The sequence below is a fragment of the Schistocerca cancellata genome, chromosome 2 (genome assembly GCF_023864275.1).
Source record: "Schistocerca cancellata isolate TAMUIC-IGC-003103 chromosome 2, iqSchCanc2.1, whole genome shotgun sequence".
In the NCBI taxonomy this organism is placed as follows: domain Eukaryota; kingdom Metazoa; phylum Arthropoda; class Insecta; order Orthoptera; family Acrididae; genus Schistocerca; species Schistocerca cancellata.
In genome coordinates this window covers 238,972,522-238,995,119 of record NC_064627.1, presented here as the reverse complement: position 1 = coordinate 238,995,119, position 22,598 = coordinate 238,972,522, and the positions used below count along the sequence as shown (strand labels likewise).

General features: G+C 44.8%; 1 protein-coding gene across 1 annotated transcript in view; it reads right to left on the bottom strand.

Moving 5' to 3' along the window:
- The window catches only part of LOC126144848 (solute carrier family 22 member 7-like), a 213,456-nt gene that overhangs the window by 17,363 nt on the left and 173,495 nt on the right, over positions 1-22,598 (bottom strand). Inside the window, exons 8-9 of the mRNA XM_049915516.1 lie at positions 20,796-21,017; positions 6,263-6,477 (exon numbers count right to left, since the gene is read on the bottom strand). Coding sequence (XP_049771473.1) covers positions 6,263-6,477; positions 20,796-21,017 — 437 coding nt within the window. The remainder of the gene's footprint in view (positions 1-6,262; positions 6,478-20,795; positions 21,018-22,598) is intronic.

Sequence of the window (22,598 nt, the reverse complement as noted above, 5' to 3'; positions counted from 1 at the left end):
TTCCTCGCCAGCACGAAACCATCCGAGTCCTGCCCGGTTACGCGGTTCCCTTCCAGTGCCGGTGTTTCCTGGTCCCCTCCCAGTGCGACGACAGGTGCTGTCGGGGGCGCTGGCTCCTCAGAGGGTGTGGAAGTGGTTGGGGTGGGGGTGGTGGTGGTGGAGTGCTTTTTCCCCTTGGAGAGCTTCTCCTTTTGGTCTTTCCTTACACGCCGTTGCTTTGATGTGGTGGACTTGAGTGGGGGGGATTTGAGGAACTGGGATCGGGTAGGAGGTTGGGTGGCAGTTGCGGGTTTGGGTAGGATTTTAGTCGGTTGACTGGGCTTCTGCTTGCCATTCAGGCTGCGGATGTGGTCGGCAAGGCGGTTACAGCCGTGGGCAAGCAGGAGAGGGCTGAGGAGAGGGGAGGGAGGGGCGGGATCGCAAATCCTGACGATGTATTTGTCTGTCTGCGTTTTGTGTAATTTTGCCATGTCGGTAGCCGAAAGGGGGCTTGCTGCCAGGTTATCGTCAGTTGCCACTTTTGTTGTCACCGTTGGGTTTTCCGGTGGCATTGCTGACCCTACTATAACGATGGCAGACGCGGAATTCTGAACGGGGGCGGCGGAAAACATTTCTGTGGTTCCGCGGCCCGCTTCCAGGTCCTGGCCTACTTTTTCCCTGTTCTTGGGGGGGGGGGGGGGCAGAGACTGACTCTGCGGCAGCTGAGGTGCTAGAGACGGCCGGCCGCGCGGCCCGCGGCAACAAGAAAGCACGCCTTGCGTCGTCGGCGGAAAGAGATCGCCGCGACCGCAAGGCGCCACCTAAGCTCGGCATACCACAACGACGAGAAGACACGACAACTTTCCCAGGCGACGCCATGCAAATGTTTTTCCCAGTGCCGTCCGTGCAAAGACCTAGGCGCAAGTGCCCGTCAATGTTTTAATAAAAACAGAGCCGGAGAACACTTCTGTTTTTACTCCCGTGCAAGCGGGGGCCTATGGCTGACAGTACGCGAGTGAGAGGAGCGATGCTCAACCCTCGACTGCTACTCAGCGAGTGATTGATCTCTGATGGATGCCGACTTTATATAATCTCCACCCCTCTCCAGCAGCCTCCGTCTGGGCGCTTCCGAGCGGTCCGCGGTCGGTGGTGGGGGAAGGGTGGCGCTGGGTGGTGGGGGAAGTGCGGCGCCCCGCGGCAGATCTTGCACTCCCACGTGACGCCGCAGAGAAAGTACGACGGGAAAAATGCCGTGTACTCACCAGGGCGGCTCCCTCGAAGCCAAAGATCTCCGAGGAAGAGAGGAAAGCACTGAAGCGGCTCCGAGAATATGCCGAGACTGTCGTCCTCCAAGCAGATAAAGTGAATTGCACGGTCCTATTACCATGTAATGTATACAAGCAAAAATTGTACGACCTATTAGAAGACGACACCTACCGGAGAATCGAAGACGATCCTACCAACAGAGTGACAAGGAAGACTACTGAGCTTCTGCAGCACACCTTCGAAGACAAGAAGACGGTGAAGAAACTTCGTCCACGAGCAGCTGCACCTCCTAGACTTTACGGACTACCAACATATGAATTAGCAAAACATCTGACGTCGATGCTCAGTCCCTTTGTGGCCACATGTCAGCACCACATCAGAAACTCCGCGCATTTCGTCCAGCAGCTCCAGACCTCCCGATTGGGCCAAGAAGACCTCATGGTGAGCTTTGACGTGGTATCCCTCTTTTCTAGAGTACCTCTAAGAGACTCCCTAAGCCTCATAGGAGAAAAATTCGGACCATCAGTAACGAAAGTTTTCGAATTCGTACTTACGTCAACATACTTTCTGTTGGATGGGAACTACTATGAACAAACAGGAGTGGCAATGGGCTGTCCGTTATCACCAGTAGTGGCCAATATGTTCATGGAGGCTTTTGAAGAAGAAGCTCTCGAGTCGGCAGCCTACATGCCCTCTTGCTTTTTTCGATATGCAGACGATACATTCGTAATCTCGCCGCACGGACGACGACGTGTTTTCACGTGCTTCAGTAATTCACGTCTGAAATGCTTCCATTCTCTTCTTTTCTGTCCTTCCATCACTACATTATTCTACGTACATCTATATTCTACATTCCGCAATACACCAGATTGCGCATGGTGGAGGGTGCTGCTGTTGGCTGCAAAACTTTCCTCCATAATGCCTGAAACTGCCCCGCATCCAGGAGAAGCCACTGGATCTGATCAGCGTCAGGCAGTGTCGGCTATTCCGTATCACATCTGCATGGGTCTGAAAGGTGTGCAGACCCTTTCCACAATTTTCATCGCCATCTTTTGACAGTCGTGGTGAACGACAGTTACTCATGTTGTGTCAACAACGTTCGAAGGTCCTTTTGAAGATTATCTGACAGTTACAAGTTGTGTGATAAACTATGGAAATTACCTTGATATTTGCATATAGCAGTTGCCATTTGTGTTATATTAAGCTGGAGAGCTGTGCCGAAGTGTATTAGTTTAGTAATCTTTGTATGTATATAGCGGTTCTTGTGATTCAAAAGCTCTTACAGTACACTATACGATAAATAAAGAAATAAGAAAAACTGATCACTTCTCTCTCCCGTCTATTTCGTACTTAAAAAGCTTGCCAGTACTCCAGAATGAGATTTTCATTCTGCAGCGGAGTGTGCGCTGATATGAAACTTCCTGGCAGATTAAAACTGTGTACCCGACCGAGGATCGAACTCGGGACCTTTGCCTTTCGCGGGCAAGTGCTCTACCATCTGAGCTACCGAAGCACGACTCACGCCCGGTACTATCTCATTCTGGAAACATCCCCCAGGCTGTGGCTAAGCCATGTCTCCGCTATATCCTTTCTTTCAGGAGTGCTAGTTCTGCAAGGTTCGCAGGAGAGCTTCTCTAAAGTTTGGAAGGTAGGAGACGAGATACTGGCAGATGTAAAGTTGTGAGGACCGGACGTGAGTCGTGCTTCGGTAGCTCAGATGGTAGAGCACTTGCCCGCGAAAGGCAAAGGTCCCGAGTTCGAGTCTCGGTCGGGTACACAGTTTTAATCTGCCAGGAAGTTTCTTGCCAGTACTGTCGGGGATACTTGCTCTTTCATGAGGTGTTATGACTGCTATTGCCTGAATACACCATCACGAATTTCAGAATAATTAAGATGAGAAAATAAGGCCATACCATATGCACCCTCTGCCTTTTGATGTGCATTGAACAACTGATGCAGAATCTGTATTTTTTGAATCTCAGTGTGTCCGGATCTCTGCACCATGTTCTCGAGTATACAATGAGGTGACAGAAGTTATCGCACAGTGATATGCACGTGTATAGATGGTGGTATTATAGCGCACTCAAGGTATAAGAGGGCAGTGCATTGGTGCAGCTGTCATTTCTACTCAGGTGATTCATGTAAAAGGGTTTCCGACGTGATTATGGCCGCATGACAGGAGTTAACAGATTTTCATGGAGTGTAGCTGGAGCTAGACGCATGGGACATTCCATTTCCGAAATCGTTAGGGAGACCCACAATGTTGAGACTATGCCAAGAATACCAAATTGCAGGCACTAACTCTTACCACAGACAGCGCAGTTGCTGACGGCCTTCACTTAATGACCGAGAGCAGCAAGGTCTATGGAGAGTTGTCAGTGCTAGCAGACAAGCAACACTGCGTGAAATAATCGTAGAAATCAATGTGGAACGTACACCGAACGTGTCCGTTAGTAAAGTGCGGTGCAATCTGGCGTTAATAGGCTATGGAAAGAGACGAGCGACGGGAGTGTCTTTGTTAACAGAACGACATCGCCTGCTGCACTTCACCATTCCTTGTGACTATACCAGTTGGAGCTTAGACGACTGAAAAACCGTGATCTGGACAAATGTGTCCCGATTATCGTTAGTAAAAGTTGATGGTAGGGTTCGAATGTGGCGCAGATCCCACGAAGCAATGGATCCAAGTTGTCAACAAGGCATTGTGCAAGCTTGTGGTGGCTCCACAATGGTGTGGGCTGTATTTACGTGGAATGTACTGGGTCATCAGGTCCAAATGAACCGATCATTGACTGGGAATGGTTATGTTCAGCTACTTAGAGACCATTTGCATATGACATCGAAATAAGTGTCCAAGGAACAGAAAAGCAACTGAAATCACTCAACAGAGGAAAGTCCACTGGACCTGACGGGGTACCAATTCGATTCTACACAGAGTACGCGAAAGAACTTGCCACCCTTCTAAGCCGGCCAGAGTGGCCGTGCGGTTCTAGGCGCTACAGTCTGGAACCAAGCGACCGCTACGGTCGCAGGTTCGAATCCTGCCTCGGGCATGGATGTGTGTGCTGTCCTTAGGTTAGTTAGGTTTAGTTAGTTCTAAGTTCTAGGCGACTGATGACCTCAAAAGTTAAGTCTCATAGTGCTCAGAGCCATTTGAACCATTTGAACCCCCTTCTAACAGCCGTGTACCGCAAGTCTCTAGAGGAACGGAAGGTTCCAAATGATTGGAAAAAAGCACAGGTAGTCCCAGTTTACAAGAAGGGTCGTCGAGCAGATGCGCAAACGTATAGGCCTATATCTCTGGCATCGGTCGGTCTGTTGTAGAATTTTAGAACATGTTTTTGGCTCGCGTGTCATGTCATTTCTGGAAACCCAGAATCTACTCTGTAGGTATCAACATGGATTCCGGAAACAGCGATCGTGTGAGACCCAACTCGCTTTACTTGTTCATGAGACCCAGAAAATATTAGACACAGGCTCCCAGGTAGATGCCATTTTCCTTTACTTCCGGAAGGCGTTCGATACAGTTCCGCACTGTCGCCTGATAAACAAAGTAAGAGCCTACGGAATATTAGACCAGCTGTGTGGCTGGATTGAAGAGTTTTTAGCAAACAGAACACAGCATGTTGTTCTCAATGGAGAGACTCTACAGACGTTAAAGTAACCTCTGGCGTGCCACAGGGGAGTGTTATGGGACCATTGCTTTTCACAATATATATAAATGACCTAGTAGACAGTATCGGAAGTTCCGTGCGGCTTTTCGCGAATGATGCTGTAGTATACAGAGAAGTTGCAGCATTAGAAAATTGCAGCGAAATGCAGGAAGATCTGCAGCGGATAGGCACTTGGTGCAGGTAGTGGCAACTGACATTTAACATAGACAAATGTAATGTATTGCGAATACATAGAAAGAAGGATCCTTTATTGTATGATTATATGATAGCGGAACAAACACTGGTAGCAATTACTTCTGTAAAATATCTGGGAGTATGCGTACGGAACGATTTGAAGTGGAATGATCATATAAAATTAGTTGTTGGTGAAGCGGGTGCCAGGTTGAGATTGATTGGGAGAGTGCTTAGAAAATGTAGTCCATCAACAAAGGAGGTGGCTTACAAAACACTCGTTCGACCTATACTTGAGTATTGCTCATCAGTGTGGGATCCATACCAGATCGGATTGACAGAGGAGACAGAGAAGATCGAAAGAAGAGCGGCGCGTTTCGTCACAGGGTTATTTGGTAAGCGTGATAGCGTTACGGAGATGTTTAGCAAACTCAAGTGGCAGACTCTGCAAGAGAGGCACTCTGCATCGCGGTGTAGCTTGCTGTCCAGGTTTCGAGAGGGTGCGTTTCTGGATGAGGTATCGAATATATTGCTTCCCCCTACTTATACCTCTCGAGGAGGTCACGAATGTAAAATTAGATAGATTCGAGCGCGCACGGAGGCTTCCGGCAGTCGTTCTTCCCGCGAACGATGCGCGACTGGAACGAAAAAATGTTTCAAATGGCTCTAAGCACTATGGGACTCAACATCTGTAGTCATAAGTCCCCTAGAACTTAGAACTAATTAAACCTATCTAACCTAAGGACATCACACAGAACCATGCCCGAGGCAGGATTAGAACCTGCGACCGTAGCCGTCACGCGGTTCCAGACTGAAGCGCCTTTAACCGCTCGGCCACTCCGGCCGGCGACACAATATTAGAAGGCGCGTTGTGTACCACATGGCGGAGGAAACGTGGTGGCTAGCTGTGACACAATACAGTTTGGGTGGCGATTCAAGGAACCGCATCGCGAGCCCATTCTTCAGACTTCTCTGCCTTAACGCAAGTAGGCAGAATAGAGCGACCGCCCCTTCTTCATATGCGCTGTTCGCGCGACTGTATCGGAAGGCCAGATAGCGCCGACCAGTTTCGGCGCCAACCTATGGGAGTTAATCTGCCCTCTCTCTCGCGCACCGTAACCAAATTAAGAACAGCTGGACTGGCGACGCGCCTGCAGCGCTTTGCGACGTACCTGCGATGGCGGCGGTGCAGGTGTTGAGAATGGCGAGTGCCAGCAGAGCGCAGTAGAGCGCCGGTTTCCTGCCCATGCGATCGCTGGCGACGCGCCCCGCCATGTACGCCGGCACCTCGATGGCCGCTTGCACCACCAGGTTCAGCACGGGGCTGTTGTCCACAGCGTTCGTCATCGTCAGCAGGGTCGAGTCGTACAGTACCATCATCGTCGTGCTGAAATGCAGAATGAGCCCAAGCTGCACTTCAGTTATCTGATCTGAGCATAGACACTGGAGCCAACAATAAACATTGCTAAATTGCAAAATGGAAATTTGTGGTAAGTCCTATGGGACTGAACTGCTGAGGTCATCGGCCCCTAAGCTTACACACTACCTAATCTAACTTACACAAAGTTACGCTAAAGACAACACACACACACCCACGCCCGAGGGAGTACTCGAACCTCCAACGGGAGCAGTTGGGCGAACCGTGGCTGCTAAATCGCAACCACCGTTCTCCGTTTGTATTACTGACCTCAACACCTCTTGCGGATTGAAGAGATGCTAGATAACAGAACGCAGCATGTCAATGGAGAGAAGTCTTCCGAAGGAAGAGTGATTTCAGGTGTGCCACAGGGGAGTGTCGTAGGACCGTTGCTATTCACAATATACATAAATGACCTTGTGGATAACATCGGAAGTTCACTGAGGCTTTTTGCGGATGATGCTGTAGTATATCGAGAGGTTGTAACAATGGAAAATTGTACTGAAATGCAGGAGGATCTGCAACGAATTGACGCATGGTTAAGGAATGGCAATTGAATCTCAATGCAGACAAGTGTAACGTGCTGCGGATACATAGAAAGAAAGATCCTTTATCATTTAGCTACAATATAGCAGGTCAGCAGCTGGAAGCAGTTAATTCCATAAATTATCTGGGAGTAGGCATTAGGAGTGATTTAAAATGGAATGATCATACAAAGTTGATCGTCGGTAAAGCAAATGCCAGACTGAGATTCGTTGGAAGAATCCTAAGGAAATGCAGTCCGAAAACAAAGGAAGTAGGTTACAATACACTTGTTCGCCCACTGCTTGAATACTGCTCACCGGTGTGGGATCCGTACCAGATAGGGTTGATAGAAGAGATAGAGAAGATCCAACAGAGAGCAGCCCGCTTCGTTACAGGATCATTTAGTAATGGCGAAAGCGTTACGGAGATGATAGATAAACTCCAGTGGAAGACTGCAGGAGAGACGCTCAGTAGCTCGGTACGGCCTTTTGTTGAAGTTTCGAGAACATACCTTCACCGAGGAGTCAAGCAGTATATTGCTCCCTCCTACGTATATCTCGCGAAGAGACCATGAGGATAAAATCACAGAGATTAGAGCCCACACAGAGGCATACCGACAATCTTTCTTTCCACGAACAATACGAGACTGGAATAGATGGGAGAACCGATAGAGGTACTCAAAGTACCCTCCGCCACACACCGTCAGGTGGATTGCGGAGTATTGATGCAGATATAGATGTAGATGTAGATGTCAGCTTCACGAAGATCTTTTGAACTTTTTTAATTGATAATGGTTTTAGGAAAAGCCCGTTTGTCTAGATACAATAATGTGACTTATCGTTATCCATATAAACAGGACGTTTGTTTATTCTATTACCTTTCGGGCATGCATCCGGGTAGTATCGTTCCTTCTTCCGATATTTCAGGTGATAACCTTACAGCCGTCTTCAAGGTGAGTAGCTGGCAGAGTCTGAGCCATTTGACACAATACTGCGGAGTAAACACGCTTGCATCAAAGACAATACTGTCTGTGGCAAGAGCGTCATTCACAGGTAAGCTCTACGCATCTAAAACTGAATCAAAGTAAATGGAGATTCACAAAATCTATAGTTCTTACGAACTATGTGATTGGTTATTAAATTTAAGGGCATGTTGGAATGCCTGGCTGCGAAGACTCAGAACAATCATTCCTCTGCGAACACAACTGTGAAATGAATGGCTTCCATCATTTGTCGAAGCGGAAACCCTGTTCTCGGCTGAGCAGACTATGTGCCAACTGTATTTTCTTAGCTTCCTTAACCACTGAATCCCAGTAGGATGAGGCTGTGGGCATTATCTTGACTTAGCCGTAATCCTTGGAATGGCCTGTGGAAGTTCAGCCATTGCAGATTTGTTGGGCTGTAGAAAGCGGGTGTGTCGCTAATGTTCGATGTTCCGCTCTTGATTGGGTGTATTGTCTGTCCTAGGTGTCTTTTACTACTCTCACAGCTAATTTCATACACTCCCGCCTTTCGTAAAAGCAGTTCGACTTTCGGAACTCCTAAATGAACTGCCGACATGGCCGGTGGGAGGAGGATCACATCCACTTTATGTTTCTTCATTATTCTGTCAGTTTCTGAGGAAACATTTCCAATGTGCCGTAGAAAGACTGTAGACAATATCTCTTTCTTCTGCCTCTTTCTTTCGTCGGACTAATGTTTACTCTTGCAGAACTCTCTCAATTTGATGTTTTGCACATACACTTTTTACTGACTACCTCTTCCAAGTGTATCAATTAATCCTGTAGGCTGCCAGTGATGGACACAACATGGGACAATGTAGTAAAGTTTTATGTACTACGCTCAGCTTGGCGCCTCCAAGTACAGATCGTTATGAGTGGGCTTAGCATACACTGCCCTTGCTTTGTTTTACTCTTACATGTACAAAGTTTGATCTGTGACTGATGCTCTCGTTGCTGTCAGTGTTTTCGCTGCGCCACATGTATTACTCCACAGTGTTGTGTCAAGTGACAGCTAAGCAAGATTAAGAACCTTGTTTTATGTTATATTCAAATGAAGGGGCAGAATATACTGACAGTGATACTAGACAGAGATTCGTCGTTTTTGCCTGTTTCTACCATTGTGGCCCTGTACATCTCTACTAGCGCTCAGGGGCAACAGCAACGATTTCTAGCACGCACACTGTTGGTTCTTCGTGGCTTGTAGAAGGACTGCCGTTCACGGTATTAGCTATGGCGAGATTAGTAAACTGCCTGCTGACGTGAAGGTGGCATTCAGAACAACCGCGTAAATATTATGCCTAGATGATTGTAAGATCCTTCCGCAGATCTGACGACAATATCATCAGTTAATAAGTCGAGAAGGTTTATACAGTCATACCCTGTCAGGTGGCTTAAATTATGTCAGTGAGTTACTGGTAGATGGCTACTAGGTTGTGGTCTAGGGGTAGCGTCTTTGACTAGTAATGAGAACTTCCTTGGCCCGGGGTTCGAACCTTGCCACCGCTTAAATTATGAATAAAAATCAGCATTGGCAGCCGCAGACTTCCGGCAAAGGAGTTACCCTCATTCTGCCAACGTCCTTGTCAAAGAGGGCAGAGGAGCGAACAGGGTTTCAGGGCACTCTCTTGCCCAAAGGGGTAGGAAACTGCCGCTAAAGGCGGAATGATCAGCAATGATCAGCGGCATAAGGATGCAGAAAGCAATGGAAACTATTGCATTAAAAACATGTAATATGTTTCCACAGAACATGTGGCCTATAATAGAAAAGAATGTTACGATGATCTCTCCATTGGCAAAAGATTCCGGAATAGTACCCCACTCGGATCTCCGGGAGGGAAGTACCAAAGAGGAGGTGACCATGAGAAAAAGATGCAATAACCAACGAAAGGATGAGTCTAGATATTGTGGGGTTTAGTGAAGTGAAATGGAAAGAAGAATGATATAACGGGAGTAGAATTCATTATGAAGAGGAAGGTAGGACAGAGAGTGTGTAGCTGTGAACAGTTCAATGATGGGGTTGTTCTCATCAGAATCGACAGCAAACCAACACCGTCAAGGATAGTTAGTTGTCATATAACGACAGTTCAGATATACGTGCCGTCGTTGCAAGCCAAAGATGAAGAGAGAGAGAGAGAGAGTATATAAGAATACTAAACGGCTAATTCGGTACGTAAAGGGAGATGAAAATCTAATAGTCATGGGGGACTTGAATGCAGTTGTAGAGAAGGACTACAAGAAAGGGTTATGGGAGAGTATGGGCTTGGTTCTAGGAATGAAAGAGAATGAAGACTAAATGAGTGCTGTAATAAATTTCAGCTAATAATAGCGAACACTCTGTTCAAGAATCACAAGAGGAGGAGGTGTAATAGGAAAAGTCCGGGAGATACAGAAGATTTCAGTTATATTACATCATGGTCAGACAGATATTCAGAAATTAGATACTGAATCTAAGGCGTACCGAGATATAGACTCAGAAAACAACGTAGAAATGATGAAGAGAAGGCTAAAGTTTAATAGATTAGTCAGGAAGAATCAGTACGCAAAGTAGTTGGATACTTAAGCACTAAGGAATGAAGAGATACGCTTGAAGATACTGCAATAAGAAATAGCTCAGTAGGCAGTACAGTTGAAGATGAATGGACACCTCTAAAAAGGGCAATCACAGAAGTTGAAAAGAAAAACAATGGTACAAAATCCGAAGAAATTATAGGTAACAGAAGAAATACTTCAGTCGATAAATGAAAGAAGGAAGTATAAAAATGTTCCAGGAAATTCAGGAATTAAAAAATACAAATCGCTGAGGACGGAAATAAACATGAGTGGCAGGGATGCTAAAATGACATGGCCGCATGCAAAAAGACGTGAAAAATCGAAAAAGAAATGAATGTCGAAAGGACTGACTCTTAAAACAACCTTCGGTGAAATTAAAAGCAATGATTGTAAAAATTAAGATGCGAATCCCGCTGTTAAATGCAGAGGAGAGGACGAGCAAATGGAAAAAATACACTAAAGGCGTCTATGAGGGGGAAGATTGTCTGACGTGATAGAAAAAGAAACAGGAGTAGATTTAGAAGAGATAGAGGATCCAGAGTTAGAACCAGAATTCAAAAGAGCTTTGAAGGACTTATGATCAATTAAAACAGAATGGATAAATAAGGTTCCATCAGAATTTCGAAAATCATAGGGGGAAGTGGCAATAAAACGAGTCACGTTCGATGTAGAATGTATGAGTCTGGCGCTATACCATCTGACTTCGGCAAAAATATCGTCCTACTATTCCGGAAGCTAAAAGGGCTGACAATTGCGAGAATCATCACACAATCAGCTTAACAGCTCATGCATCCAAATTGCCGAGAAAAATAATACACATAACAACAGAAAACAATACAGAGGATGTGTTTGATAATGATGAGTTTGGCTTTCGGAAATGTAAAACCAGAAAGGCAATTCTAATGCTGCGATTGATAATGGTAGTAAGATTGAAGAAAAATCAAGACACGTTCATAGAATTTGTCACCTGGAAAAAGCATTCGACATTGTCAAATGCTGTTGAGATGTTCGAAATTCTGAGGAAAGTAGGGCTAAGCTATAGGGAGAGACGGGTAACATACAGCACGTACAAGAGTCAAGAGGTAACAATAAGAGTGGAAGACCAAGAATGAAGTGCCAGGATTAAAAAGAGTGCAAGACAAGGATGTATCTGTTACCCCTACTGTTCAATATATACATCGAAGAAATTGATAGAAATGAAAGAAGACTTTAGGAGTGAAATTAAAACTCAAGGTGAACGGATGTCAACGATATGATTCGCTGATGATATTGCTATCATCAGTGAAAGTGAAGAAGAGCTGGAGGAACCACTTAATGGAATGAATAATCTAATGAGTACAGATCATGGATCGAGAGACAATCTGAAAAAGACGAAAGTAATGAGAAGAAGCAGAAATGAGAACAGCGAGAAACTTAACATCAGGACTGATGGCCACGAAGTAGATGAAGTTAGGCAGCAAAATAACCCACGACGGAAAGGCAAGGAGGACATCAAAAACAGACTAACATTGGAGAAAAGAGTTTTTCTGGGCAAGAAAAGTCCCTGGTATCAGACAAAGGCCTTAATTTGAGGAAGACATTTCTGAGAATGTACGCTTGGAGCACAGTATTGTATGACAGGGAAACATGGACGCTAGGAAAAAACGGAACAGAAGAGAATCGAAGCATCTGAAACGTGGTGCTACAGACGAATCTTGAAAATTAGGTGTACTGATAAGACAAGGAAAGCAGATGATCTGCGTAGAATCGGAGAGGAAAGAAAAATGTGGAAAACAGTGGCAAGAAGAAGGGAAAAGATGGCAGGACATCTGTTAAGACATCAATGAATGACTTCCATGGAACCAGAGGGACCTGTAGAGAGTAAAAACCGTGTAGGAAGACGGAGACTTGAATACATCTAGCAAATAATAGAGGTTGTAGGTTGCAAGTGCTACTCTGAGGCGAAGAGGTTGGCACAGGAGAAGAATTCGTGAAGACCTGCATCAAACCAGTCAGAAGGCCGATGACTAAAAAATTTAAAACGGCAACATATAAACGAAACAAAGTACATGAAAACAAAGTCCATAAAAATAAGAGAACAACTGTATGAATATCGAGTCTTAGAAGTACCTTAACCTGATTACATCGTTACAATAAGAAACACAATTTTAAATATAAAACCTAATTTTCAGCTGACCAGCCAATATATGTGTTTGCCCATTAGAAGAGCACACTGTCAGCTTTGGAGCACTGTAGATGATTTGTAACGTATACCAGGGGTCATTTGACAGTGCGCTGGTAATGTAGGTCATTACTCAGAAGTGGTGTTTTTGTGCAAATTCTTTGTATGGAATAAGCACGGTAAGGTGGATTGACTTTAAGACCAGAGCGACTACTGTTTTTGGACGTGCTCCTCAATATATAGTGAATGAAAACAGACTTCAAAAAATGGTTCAAATGGCTTTGAGTACTATGGGACTTAACATCTAAGGTCATCAGTCCCCTAGAACTTAGAACTACTTAAACCTAACTAACCTAAGGACATCACACATCCATGCCCGAGGTATGATTCAAACCTGCGACCATAGCGGTCGCGCGGTTCCAGACTGAAGCGCCTAGAACCGCTCGGCCACAAAACAGACTTAATTTCCGTTTGTAAGTGACTGTTTTGCCCATTTAGGGCAGTGTTGTCCGTCTTAAGATCTCTTCTCCTAACTACAGAGTAAGCAGCCTTAACGAAGCTTCCACTTTCACTGTCGTATTTTCTACAAATATGGATGCTGGATAACACCCTGTGACGAGTATGTCCAGTTTTGAAAAAAGCGTGATTTAAATTGACCGATTTATTATGTATCAAAGTGGACTGCCAAATGTGTCAGTTTGCAGGCGTGTAACACGGCGCAAGCTCGTGAAAAGGACTCTAACCGAGAGGTACCTGAGACGAGCTACCAATCTTGTCAATCATAATTATTTTTAAACTCTGTACGAATTACTGTTGTCAGTGACCACAGATCAACCTCGTCCACTTGAAGTGCTACATGTCGTTTCCAAAGCTAAGTTTCCATTGTGTTTTAAAAGGAAAGCTCACAATCACTGAATTTTAATGCTGAAACTACAGAAAAATTGAACGATGTTCATTGATATATGTAAATAGAGCAAGGAAGATATGCAACAATTAGGAGATACTGGAAAACAAACGAACAGATCAGGAACCAAAGTAGAGTGGAAAATATGACCAAAGGTACATTGGCAGAAATCGGAAGTGTTACACCATACATCACTACTTCGATATTTATGAAACTTGGTAGCGATGACCTAAACAAAACTGCTATTAAACGATTAAACTTTTATTCCATGTGGAGCTGATATCCATTATCAAGATTACTATGAGTTGTGACCCCCACAGGCGCAAATACACTCTCGTAGTCCTCTTGACATCTGAATGCCATCGTGGGCAATACCTTGCCATGTATGAAATACGTGCTGTATCAGTTCATGACGGTTGATGCCTGGAAGCTGGTTTGAAAGTAGACGTCTCCCGATCGGGTCCGTGATGTGCTCTATGGGTGAAAAATTGGGGAACCGAAAAGTCAAGGATGCGTACATTCCTCAAGGCGTCTAAAGTGAGAAATGCAGTGTGTGTTCTTGGATTTTCCTGCTGGGGTATCAAATGGTTCAAATGGCTCTGAGCACTATGGGACTTAACTGCTGAGGTCATCAGTCCCCTAGAACTTAGAACTACTTAAACCTAACTAACCTAAGGACATCACACACATCCATGCCCGAGGCAGGATTCGAACCTGCGACCGTAGCGGTCGCGCGGCTCCAGACTGTAGCGTCTAGAGCCGCTCGGCCACTCCGGCCGGCACTGGGGTATCCATTTTTATCCTGTTCATAATGGATATAAATATAGTTTCACCGTTCTTGCCATATAATGGCGAGAACATAGCCTCTCCCCCCACAAACACCATTCCAACGCTACAACAAAATGCCAGGAGTTCTAGAGAGAAGGTCTCGGTAATCACTGCTTCCTTCCGGTTTCGACCACATCGTTCACGGGCACGTCATCGTAGATCTGACCGCCACAAACAGAAGCGAAACTGGTCGTTTAACACCACGGCACTGGCCCTACCGCATTCCAGTCCCTGTAGTCAGTGCTATGTTTTCAGCGTTAAACGGCGCATAGTAAATTGAAAACTTAAGCAAGCTTTCAGTAATATGTTCCCGACAGTTGGTGCTGACACAGTTCCCGTAACATGTGTTTGGATTTTAGCTATTATCATCCGTCTATTTTTCCGAGCCAGTCACCCTTCTAGAAAAACAGTGAGTACTCTTGTTACCACACTGTTGTTCGGGATTCATCTCTTGACCAAACATTCTGCAGTCATTACATTACACTCAACTGTCTGCGCAGTCAGTCGGTCTGATGCTTCCATTTCACTCATGCCAATGATTGGACATTTTCTCTGGGCACAGTGTGTTGCAATACGCACTTGAAAATTTCCAATACACTCAACAACCACCATGCACTCAAAAAATTCTTCGTTGTAGGAATGGTTTTTTCTGTACTGAAAATATGCTCACGTGCGGCTGAAAGATTAATCTACATATCCCATAAGCATGGAAAATCTGGAATACCAATTTGACAGCGTTCGGTCAAGGTGTTCGTACTATAAGACTTTCCACTTTTTATCCCTGTATTATTGTAATGGAGAGGAAACAAGTGCGCTGGGCATATAATCAGGCGAACGGCTGGTAGATGGACGAAGAAAGTCATTTACTGGATTACGATAGATAATAAAAGTCCGAGAAGACGATGTACGAGTATACACGGGTTGGCCACACTGCCCTTTCTCAAACTGTCCTATCTGCTTTGCTATTTACATAGCATCCGAGAACAAAACGAAATTAATCTCTGAGAATGCAATTTATCAAAAGATTCTTACTGAGCAAGGAAGAAAGAAAAGCCCTAAAATGGGAAATTGAATGACAGGAAGTATTATTTCTTAGATGGCAACTGATAATTTAATTTTTGAATCTTTCGCGTTGAATCTATCGTTTCCCATTAGGAGTTTGATTAGCACCATCTTTTATTAGTTTCTTAATGAGTTTTTCCGGTAGATCTACCCAGTTACAATTATCAACTGTGGAGTTTCTATTCATAATCTGACCATTCAAATTTTATTACAGCGTAAAATATGAAACAAATCATTCCCAAATATATCGTTACGGTGGTTATCTAAAAACATGTTTTCATTGAGGATGTAACATCACGTAACATTTTCATTTGCAACTGGCCAATTTCAATATCATGGTCGTTATCAAGTGTTTGCGTGCAAGTGGCCACATGTCAACTGATTGTAGACAATACACGCAGATTAAAATTAATATATTGGAAAGAATATCGAGGCATGTTGAAGCCAGCATTTTCGAACCATTTTAATTTTTGTCTGTTGATAAGGTATGAAAGCCCTGAACGTCTTGCCACGCAACTTTCAATTGTTTTCTTCATAACTGGATCATCCACAGATGGTCTAGTGAAGACATGTTTGAGCTGACGCTCTAACTTAGTGCGGTATTTACACACATATGCTTGATAATGGGAGTGAGGTCGAAATTGGCCAATAGGGAAAAATAAGTCTTGTGTAAAGTTACAACATCAGGGTAAACATGTCTCCACTCAGTATTTCACAGTACTGGTCTAGATGTCAGCAATAAGGTCTATCTGTTAGCTTTAAACTCGCCAGCAGGTCTTATGCCGTCATCTCTAAACTCGCTGGAGCCCACGAGGAAGATAGGTTGTTGCGCTTACGTCACAGCACGTGACACTGCAGGCCAAAAATGGTTCAAATGGCTCTGAGCACTATGGGACTTAACATCTGAGGTCATCAGTACTTAGAACTACGTAAACCTAACTAACCTAAGGACATCACACACATCCATGCCCAAGGCAGGATTCGAACCTGCGACCGTAGCAGTCGCGCGGTTCCGGACCGAAGCGTCTAGACCCGCTCTGCCACTGCGGCCGGCTTTACGAGTACCAGCAGCCGTCTCAGGCGGAGAGCGGGTAACTTCTTTAGACGAGTTTAATAGATCTAGACTGCACGTTTAAGTGCAGTCCTCGATGGCACGCGACAATTTTGACCTTTCGGGGTACCTTTTCAGTCCAATATGGATTTCCCGTGGGCCTTGCACGAAGGTGAGCGTTCGCGAAGTGTGGCGGCAAGCTGACTAGTGTGACGTCACAAGTTCGTTGCAGGGCCCGTATGTCTCGTTGGCCCGCAAACTTGCCGTCTCTGTACGATTGAAGACTCGACTCGCCAGTATGCATTGCCGCCCATTTAACTGAAAACTCTTCGCTTGCGTCTGTTGTCGGGTACAAATGGCCCATGGCAACATAGACAGTAGAGCGAGTTCACGAGTCTGGAAGGAAACGATAACACACGATATGGCCGCTACATATGCAACTGTAAATTTATTAAACAAGAATAAACAATTTTGTTTGCAGTGGACGAACTTAGTATTTGTTCCGATCTGAATTGCGGACTATAGAATCAAACTTTTTCTAGATATCACTCTTCTTCTTATGGAGTAAATTTGCAGCTGTGTTTCATCACATCATTTAAATTTCGTCTTACACTCTCTGCACCCTAGACATAGCTTTGTTAGAGGACATAGGATTCCGAAAGTCGGTCATTTTTCACTCTGTCTGCGCTACACTACAACAGCAGCAACATACACACAGTGTGCATGCTACGTCACGGCTTCACCCTCCTGCACCCTTTAGTAAGGGAGAGCGAGGCGATGAGTAGGAAGTGACTGCAGTGCCACCATTCTCAGACGCGACGTAATCATGAAACCACAGTGGGAACGAAGGAATCCAGTATAGCAACGACATAACAGTGACACCTTGATTTCTAAAAAAAATGCAACCCTCACCACTGTCAATAATTCAAAAACAGTCTTAATCGCATTTATTATTATTATTACTAATACACCGCCAACTGGTTTCAACCTGACGTAGGGGTCATCTTCTGGGCAGGACAGGAGTGACACCACCAGCAGTTGAGCAATGGTGTAAACGTTCAGAAGATGACCCCTACGTCGGGTTGAAACCGGTTGGCGGTATAATAATAATAAATATGATTAAGACTGTTTTTGAATTATTGATTAATCATGCTAATCGCTGCTTCTCTCCACAACCATGTTGTCCAAAAACCTCACCACTGTGCTTGTAAAGCGTACGCAAAATGCCGTGGCCAGTAGATGTGCAGTTAGTTGGGGAAGTGTGGGGAGAGTGGTAGTGGTGGGGGTCGCTCAGAGGGCTGTAGGGGAGATGCCGAGCGCTAGAGGGGAAGTGTCATTTTAAAATGTAGCCTATGCTCGCATTTTTTTGTAAATATTAAGTGGGGGCCCCTCAGTGCCCACACTTACACGGTGACCATACAATAATATCTACTGCACCTCTGCTTTTGTTAGTGTCTCAAAAGAATTCCGCCGAAAATACCGAGATTTATTTTCACCTGGCTTGTAAACCATTTGAAACTTCCAGAGAAGTGTCATGAGTGGCGAATTTTGACTAAAACCTACACATTTGTCTGGTTGGCAAGTCAAAATTTTCTTCTTTTGAGAAAATACACAGAGTTTACACTGTCTCATTTCAGCCAGCCATTGTGACCAAGCGATTCTATACGCTTCAGTCCGGATCTGCGCTGCTACTACAGTCGCAGGTACGAATCCTGCGTTGGGTATGGATGTGTGTGATGTCCTTAGGTTAGTTAGGTTTAAGTAGTTATGTGCCTAGGGGACTGATGACCTCAGATGTTAAGTCCCATAGTGTTTAGAGCCATTTGAACCATTTTTTGGTCTTGTCTCACTAACATGTCGTGCAGACACAATTACCCGAGAATTCTGAAACAGTGGTTTATTATTATATTAAGTCTATTGAATGGGGAACAGGGGAAAAGTAAGGGGAGTAGCTCATGAAAAAGCACATTCTTGATACAAAATAAACGTGTAATATCTTCACTTACGTTGTTCCAAAGCCCATAGCATTTTTCGTTTCATCAGCTATCGATGGTCCTTAAAAATTACATTCTTTCACCAAAAAAGTCGGTAGTTATAGGAAAAACGCGGTAGATAAAGTTTTACGTAATAACGATACGGTAAAATACTATCCGCTTTGCATCGCATCATTTGCCAAAAATCCCATTTCGATATCTCAAATCGTTTATGAAATATGAGAAATGTAGTGGATATTTCAATCTGGCTTTATCATTAGCTCGGCGCGATCACAAATGAGTGTTCTACATCAGATCAGTTTTCTCTAGATTGGCTGCTAACAATATTAAAGAAAAATTCAATGTTTTAGCTCAGTTTCATACACAACAACATATTATGTAATATGCGCCAAAAGCAAAATCAAAGCGACCTCTTTTTTGGTAGCACACTTTTCCGAACGGTGGCCTGTGTCTTACTTTCGCGGAAATGTCACAATAACTATGACCGATGACGAAGTGATGGGCATATGAACCTGACATAAAACTATAAGTTAAGCAAAAATGAAACTTTTTTACCTAATAGTTAGCATGAGAAAGATTGCAGAGTGCGCACCTTGATTCTGTCAGCGATGACCGGCCGAAAGGTGGAAAACACTTATCGGCCTCCCCTTCTGAACTAACGAATGAACTCGCCCAGTGCTTCGAACGAAGGCCACTGCGCATCGGCCACCATATCTTGCGCGAGCTATACTCGTTCTGTTTTTGCCCTCTACCTTGGACTCAGTTATGAAGGAAACAACTGAAATACGAGGGCAGTTCAATAAGTAATGCAACACATTTTTTTTCTCGGCCAATTTTGGTTGAAAAAACCGGAAATTTCTTGTGGAATATTTTCAAACATTCCCGCTTCGTCTCGTATAGTTTCATTGACTTCCGACAGGTGGCAGCGCTGTATGGAGCTGTTAAGATGGCGTCTGTAACGGATGTGCGATGCAAACAACGGGCAGTGATCGAGTTTCTTTTGGCGGAAAACCAGGGCATCTCAGATATTCATAGGCGCTTGCAGAATGTCTACGGTGATCTGGCAGTGGACAAAAGCACGGTGAGTCGTTGGGCAAAGCGTGTGTCATCATCGCCGCAAGGTCAAGCAAGACTGTCTGATCTCCCGCGTGCGGGCCGGCCGTGCACAGCTGTGACTCCTGCAATGGCGGAGCGTGCGAACACACTCGTTCGAGATGATCGACGGATCACCATCAAACAACTCAGTGCTCAACTTGACATCTCTGTTGGTAGTGCTGTCACAATTGTTCACCAGTTGGGATATTCAAAGATTTGTTCCCGCTGGGTCCCTCGTTGTCTAACCGAACACCATAAAGAGCAAAGGAGAACCATCTGTGCGGAATTGCTTGCTCATCATGTGGCTGAGGGTGACAATTTCTTGTCAAAGATTGTTACAGGCGATGAAACATGGGTTCATCACTTCGAACCTGAAACAAAACGGCAATCAATGGAGTGGCGCCGCACCCACTCCCCTACCAAGAAAAAGTTTAAAGCCATACCCTCAGCTGGTAAAGTCATGGTTACAGTCTTCTGGGACGCTGAAGGGGTTATTCTGTTCGATGTCCTTCCCCATGGTCAAACGATCAACTCTGAAGTGTATTGTGCTACTCTTCAGAAATTGAAGAAACGACTTCAGCGTGTTCGTAGGCACAAATATCTGAACGAACTTCTCCTTCTTCATGACAACGCAAGACCTCACACAAGTCTTCGCATCCGAGAGGAGCTCACAAAGCTTCAGTGGACTGTTCTTCCTCATGCACCCTACAGCCCCGATCTCGCACCGTCGGATTTCCTTATGTTTGGCCCAATGAAGGACGCAATCTGTGGGAGGCACTACGCGGATGATGAAGAAGTTACTGATGCAGTACGACGTTGGCTCCGACATCGACCAGTGGAATGGTGCCGTGCAGGCATACAGGCCATCATTTCAAGGTGGCGTAAGGCCGTAGCATTGAATGGAGATTACGTTGAAAAATAGTGTTGTGTAGCTAAAAGATTGGGGAATAACCTGGTGTATTTCAATGCTGAATAAAACAACCCCTGTTTCAGAAAAAAAAGTGTTGCATTACTTATTGAACTGCCCTCGTACTGTTCTACGTCGTAACAAGAGTCGCTTCTCACTACTTTGAGTGGTTCAGTTACATTATGAGACAAGGAGGAACACGGCGACTCACCCAGCGACGCAGGTGAGCGTGGACGTGATGGCGATGTCACGGGTGGCGAACAGGCTCGGCACGCCGTACACCCGCTCTCGCCGGCTGGCCAGCTTGTGCAGCACCCGCTCCGTGTCCGGCGGCAGCTGGCAGCCGTTGCACTTGGCGATGGCCTGCAGCTGCGACAGGGCGCGCTCCGCGCTGCCGTGCACCGCCAGCCACCGCGGCGACTCCGGGAACCACCTGACCACAACAGGTAAAACTGACGTCTTGCCTTTGAAGCTGTCGCAGCTGATGCAAGAAGATCAATATCGTGAGTGTCTCATGCGAACAACCCTGCCACAACAAAGGTCAAAATTTAATAATTATTGTGGTGTTGCTCACGCTGCTAAATACTGCATTTTCGGGCAACAACAAAGTTATTATGTGGCAGGTGACATTAGAGCACAGTTAATAAAGTCATTTCATGTAATAATGAATAAACTAGACACTCATCTTTTTGTGTTTCCCACGCTGGTCTCGTATTATCATGGCTCAATCGTCGAAAATCTAGGTGGTGATGATTCCAAGCTCGGATGCAAAGAGGCCTAGGTTTTATTCTGCTATATTCAAAAGTTTTATAGATGTGTTTCACAAACCATTCTTGAAGATTATACTTTTGCAGGACAATGGTGATGTAAAAAAATAATCAGCACTCCGAATTTAAGTTACACTTCCTTTTTTTTTGCTTTTGTGGCAATATCATATAACACACAAAACATCACTTCACAATACAAAACATACTTGAAAACATCTTCCTGACTGTTAAAGTTCACATTTTATAAGCTGACTACAATATGCGTCTTTCCAACATGACGTCCAAGAGTTGACTTTCTCAAGGTCCGACTCTCTAACTAAACTATTAATCGCTTACGCGCCCAAAAATCAGAGTTACAAGTACGTCAAAGATCATAGTGACAAAAGAAATAATACACATAGGATTAATATCATTGCAATATAAACATATCGATGTATCAAAATACCTCTACATTAATGAAATCAAATCTGAATGTTGTCTCAGAAATATGTTAACTACTTTTACAGAAACACAGTAAAATATTGCTGGTATGAGGTTCAGGTGAGGTACCATAATGGTTACGTAAATCAAGTAACATTACATTATGGATCCGATATCGGGTGGGTCGTAAAACATTGCGGCATTCTTTATTTATATTTTATTTGATTTATTTCCTAGCATTCAATGTCCATGATGCCCAGATATCACTGCTAGTGTCATGTTATTGCACATTTATATACCGAATCGCCAAAGAAACTGCTATAGACATGTGTATTCAAATATAGAGATATGTGAAAAGTCCGAATACGACGCTGCGGTCGGCAACGCCAATACAAGACAACAAGTGTCTAGCGCAGTTGTTATATAGGTTACTGTTGCTACAATGGCAGGTTATCAAGATTTAAGTGAGTTTGAACGTGGTGTTGTAGTCGGCGGGAGAGTGATGGGACACAGCACCTCCGAGGTCACGATGAAGTGGGGACTTTCCAGTACGACCATTTCGCGACTGTGCCGTGCACATTACGAATCCGGTAAAACGTCATATCTCCGACATCGCTGCGTCCGGAAAAAGATCCTACAACAACGGGACCAACGGAGACTGAAAAGAATCGTTCAATGTGACAGAAGATCAAACATTCCGCAAATTACTGCAGATTTCAATGGTGGGCCATCAGGAACTGTCAGCGTGCGAAACATTCAACCGAACATCATCGATATGGGCTTTCGGAGCTGAAGGCCCACTCGTGTCCCCTTGATGACTGCACGAC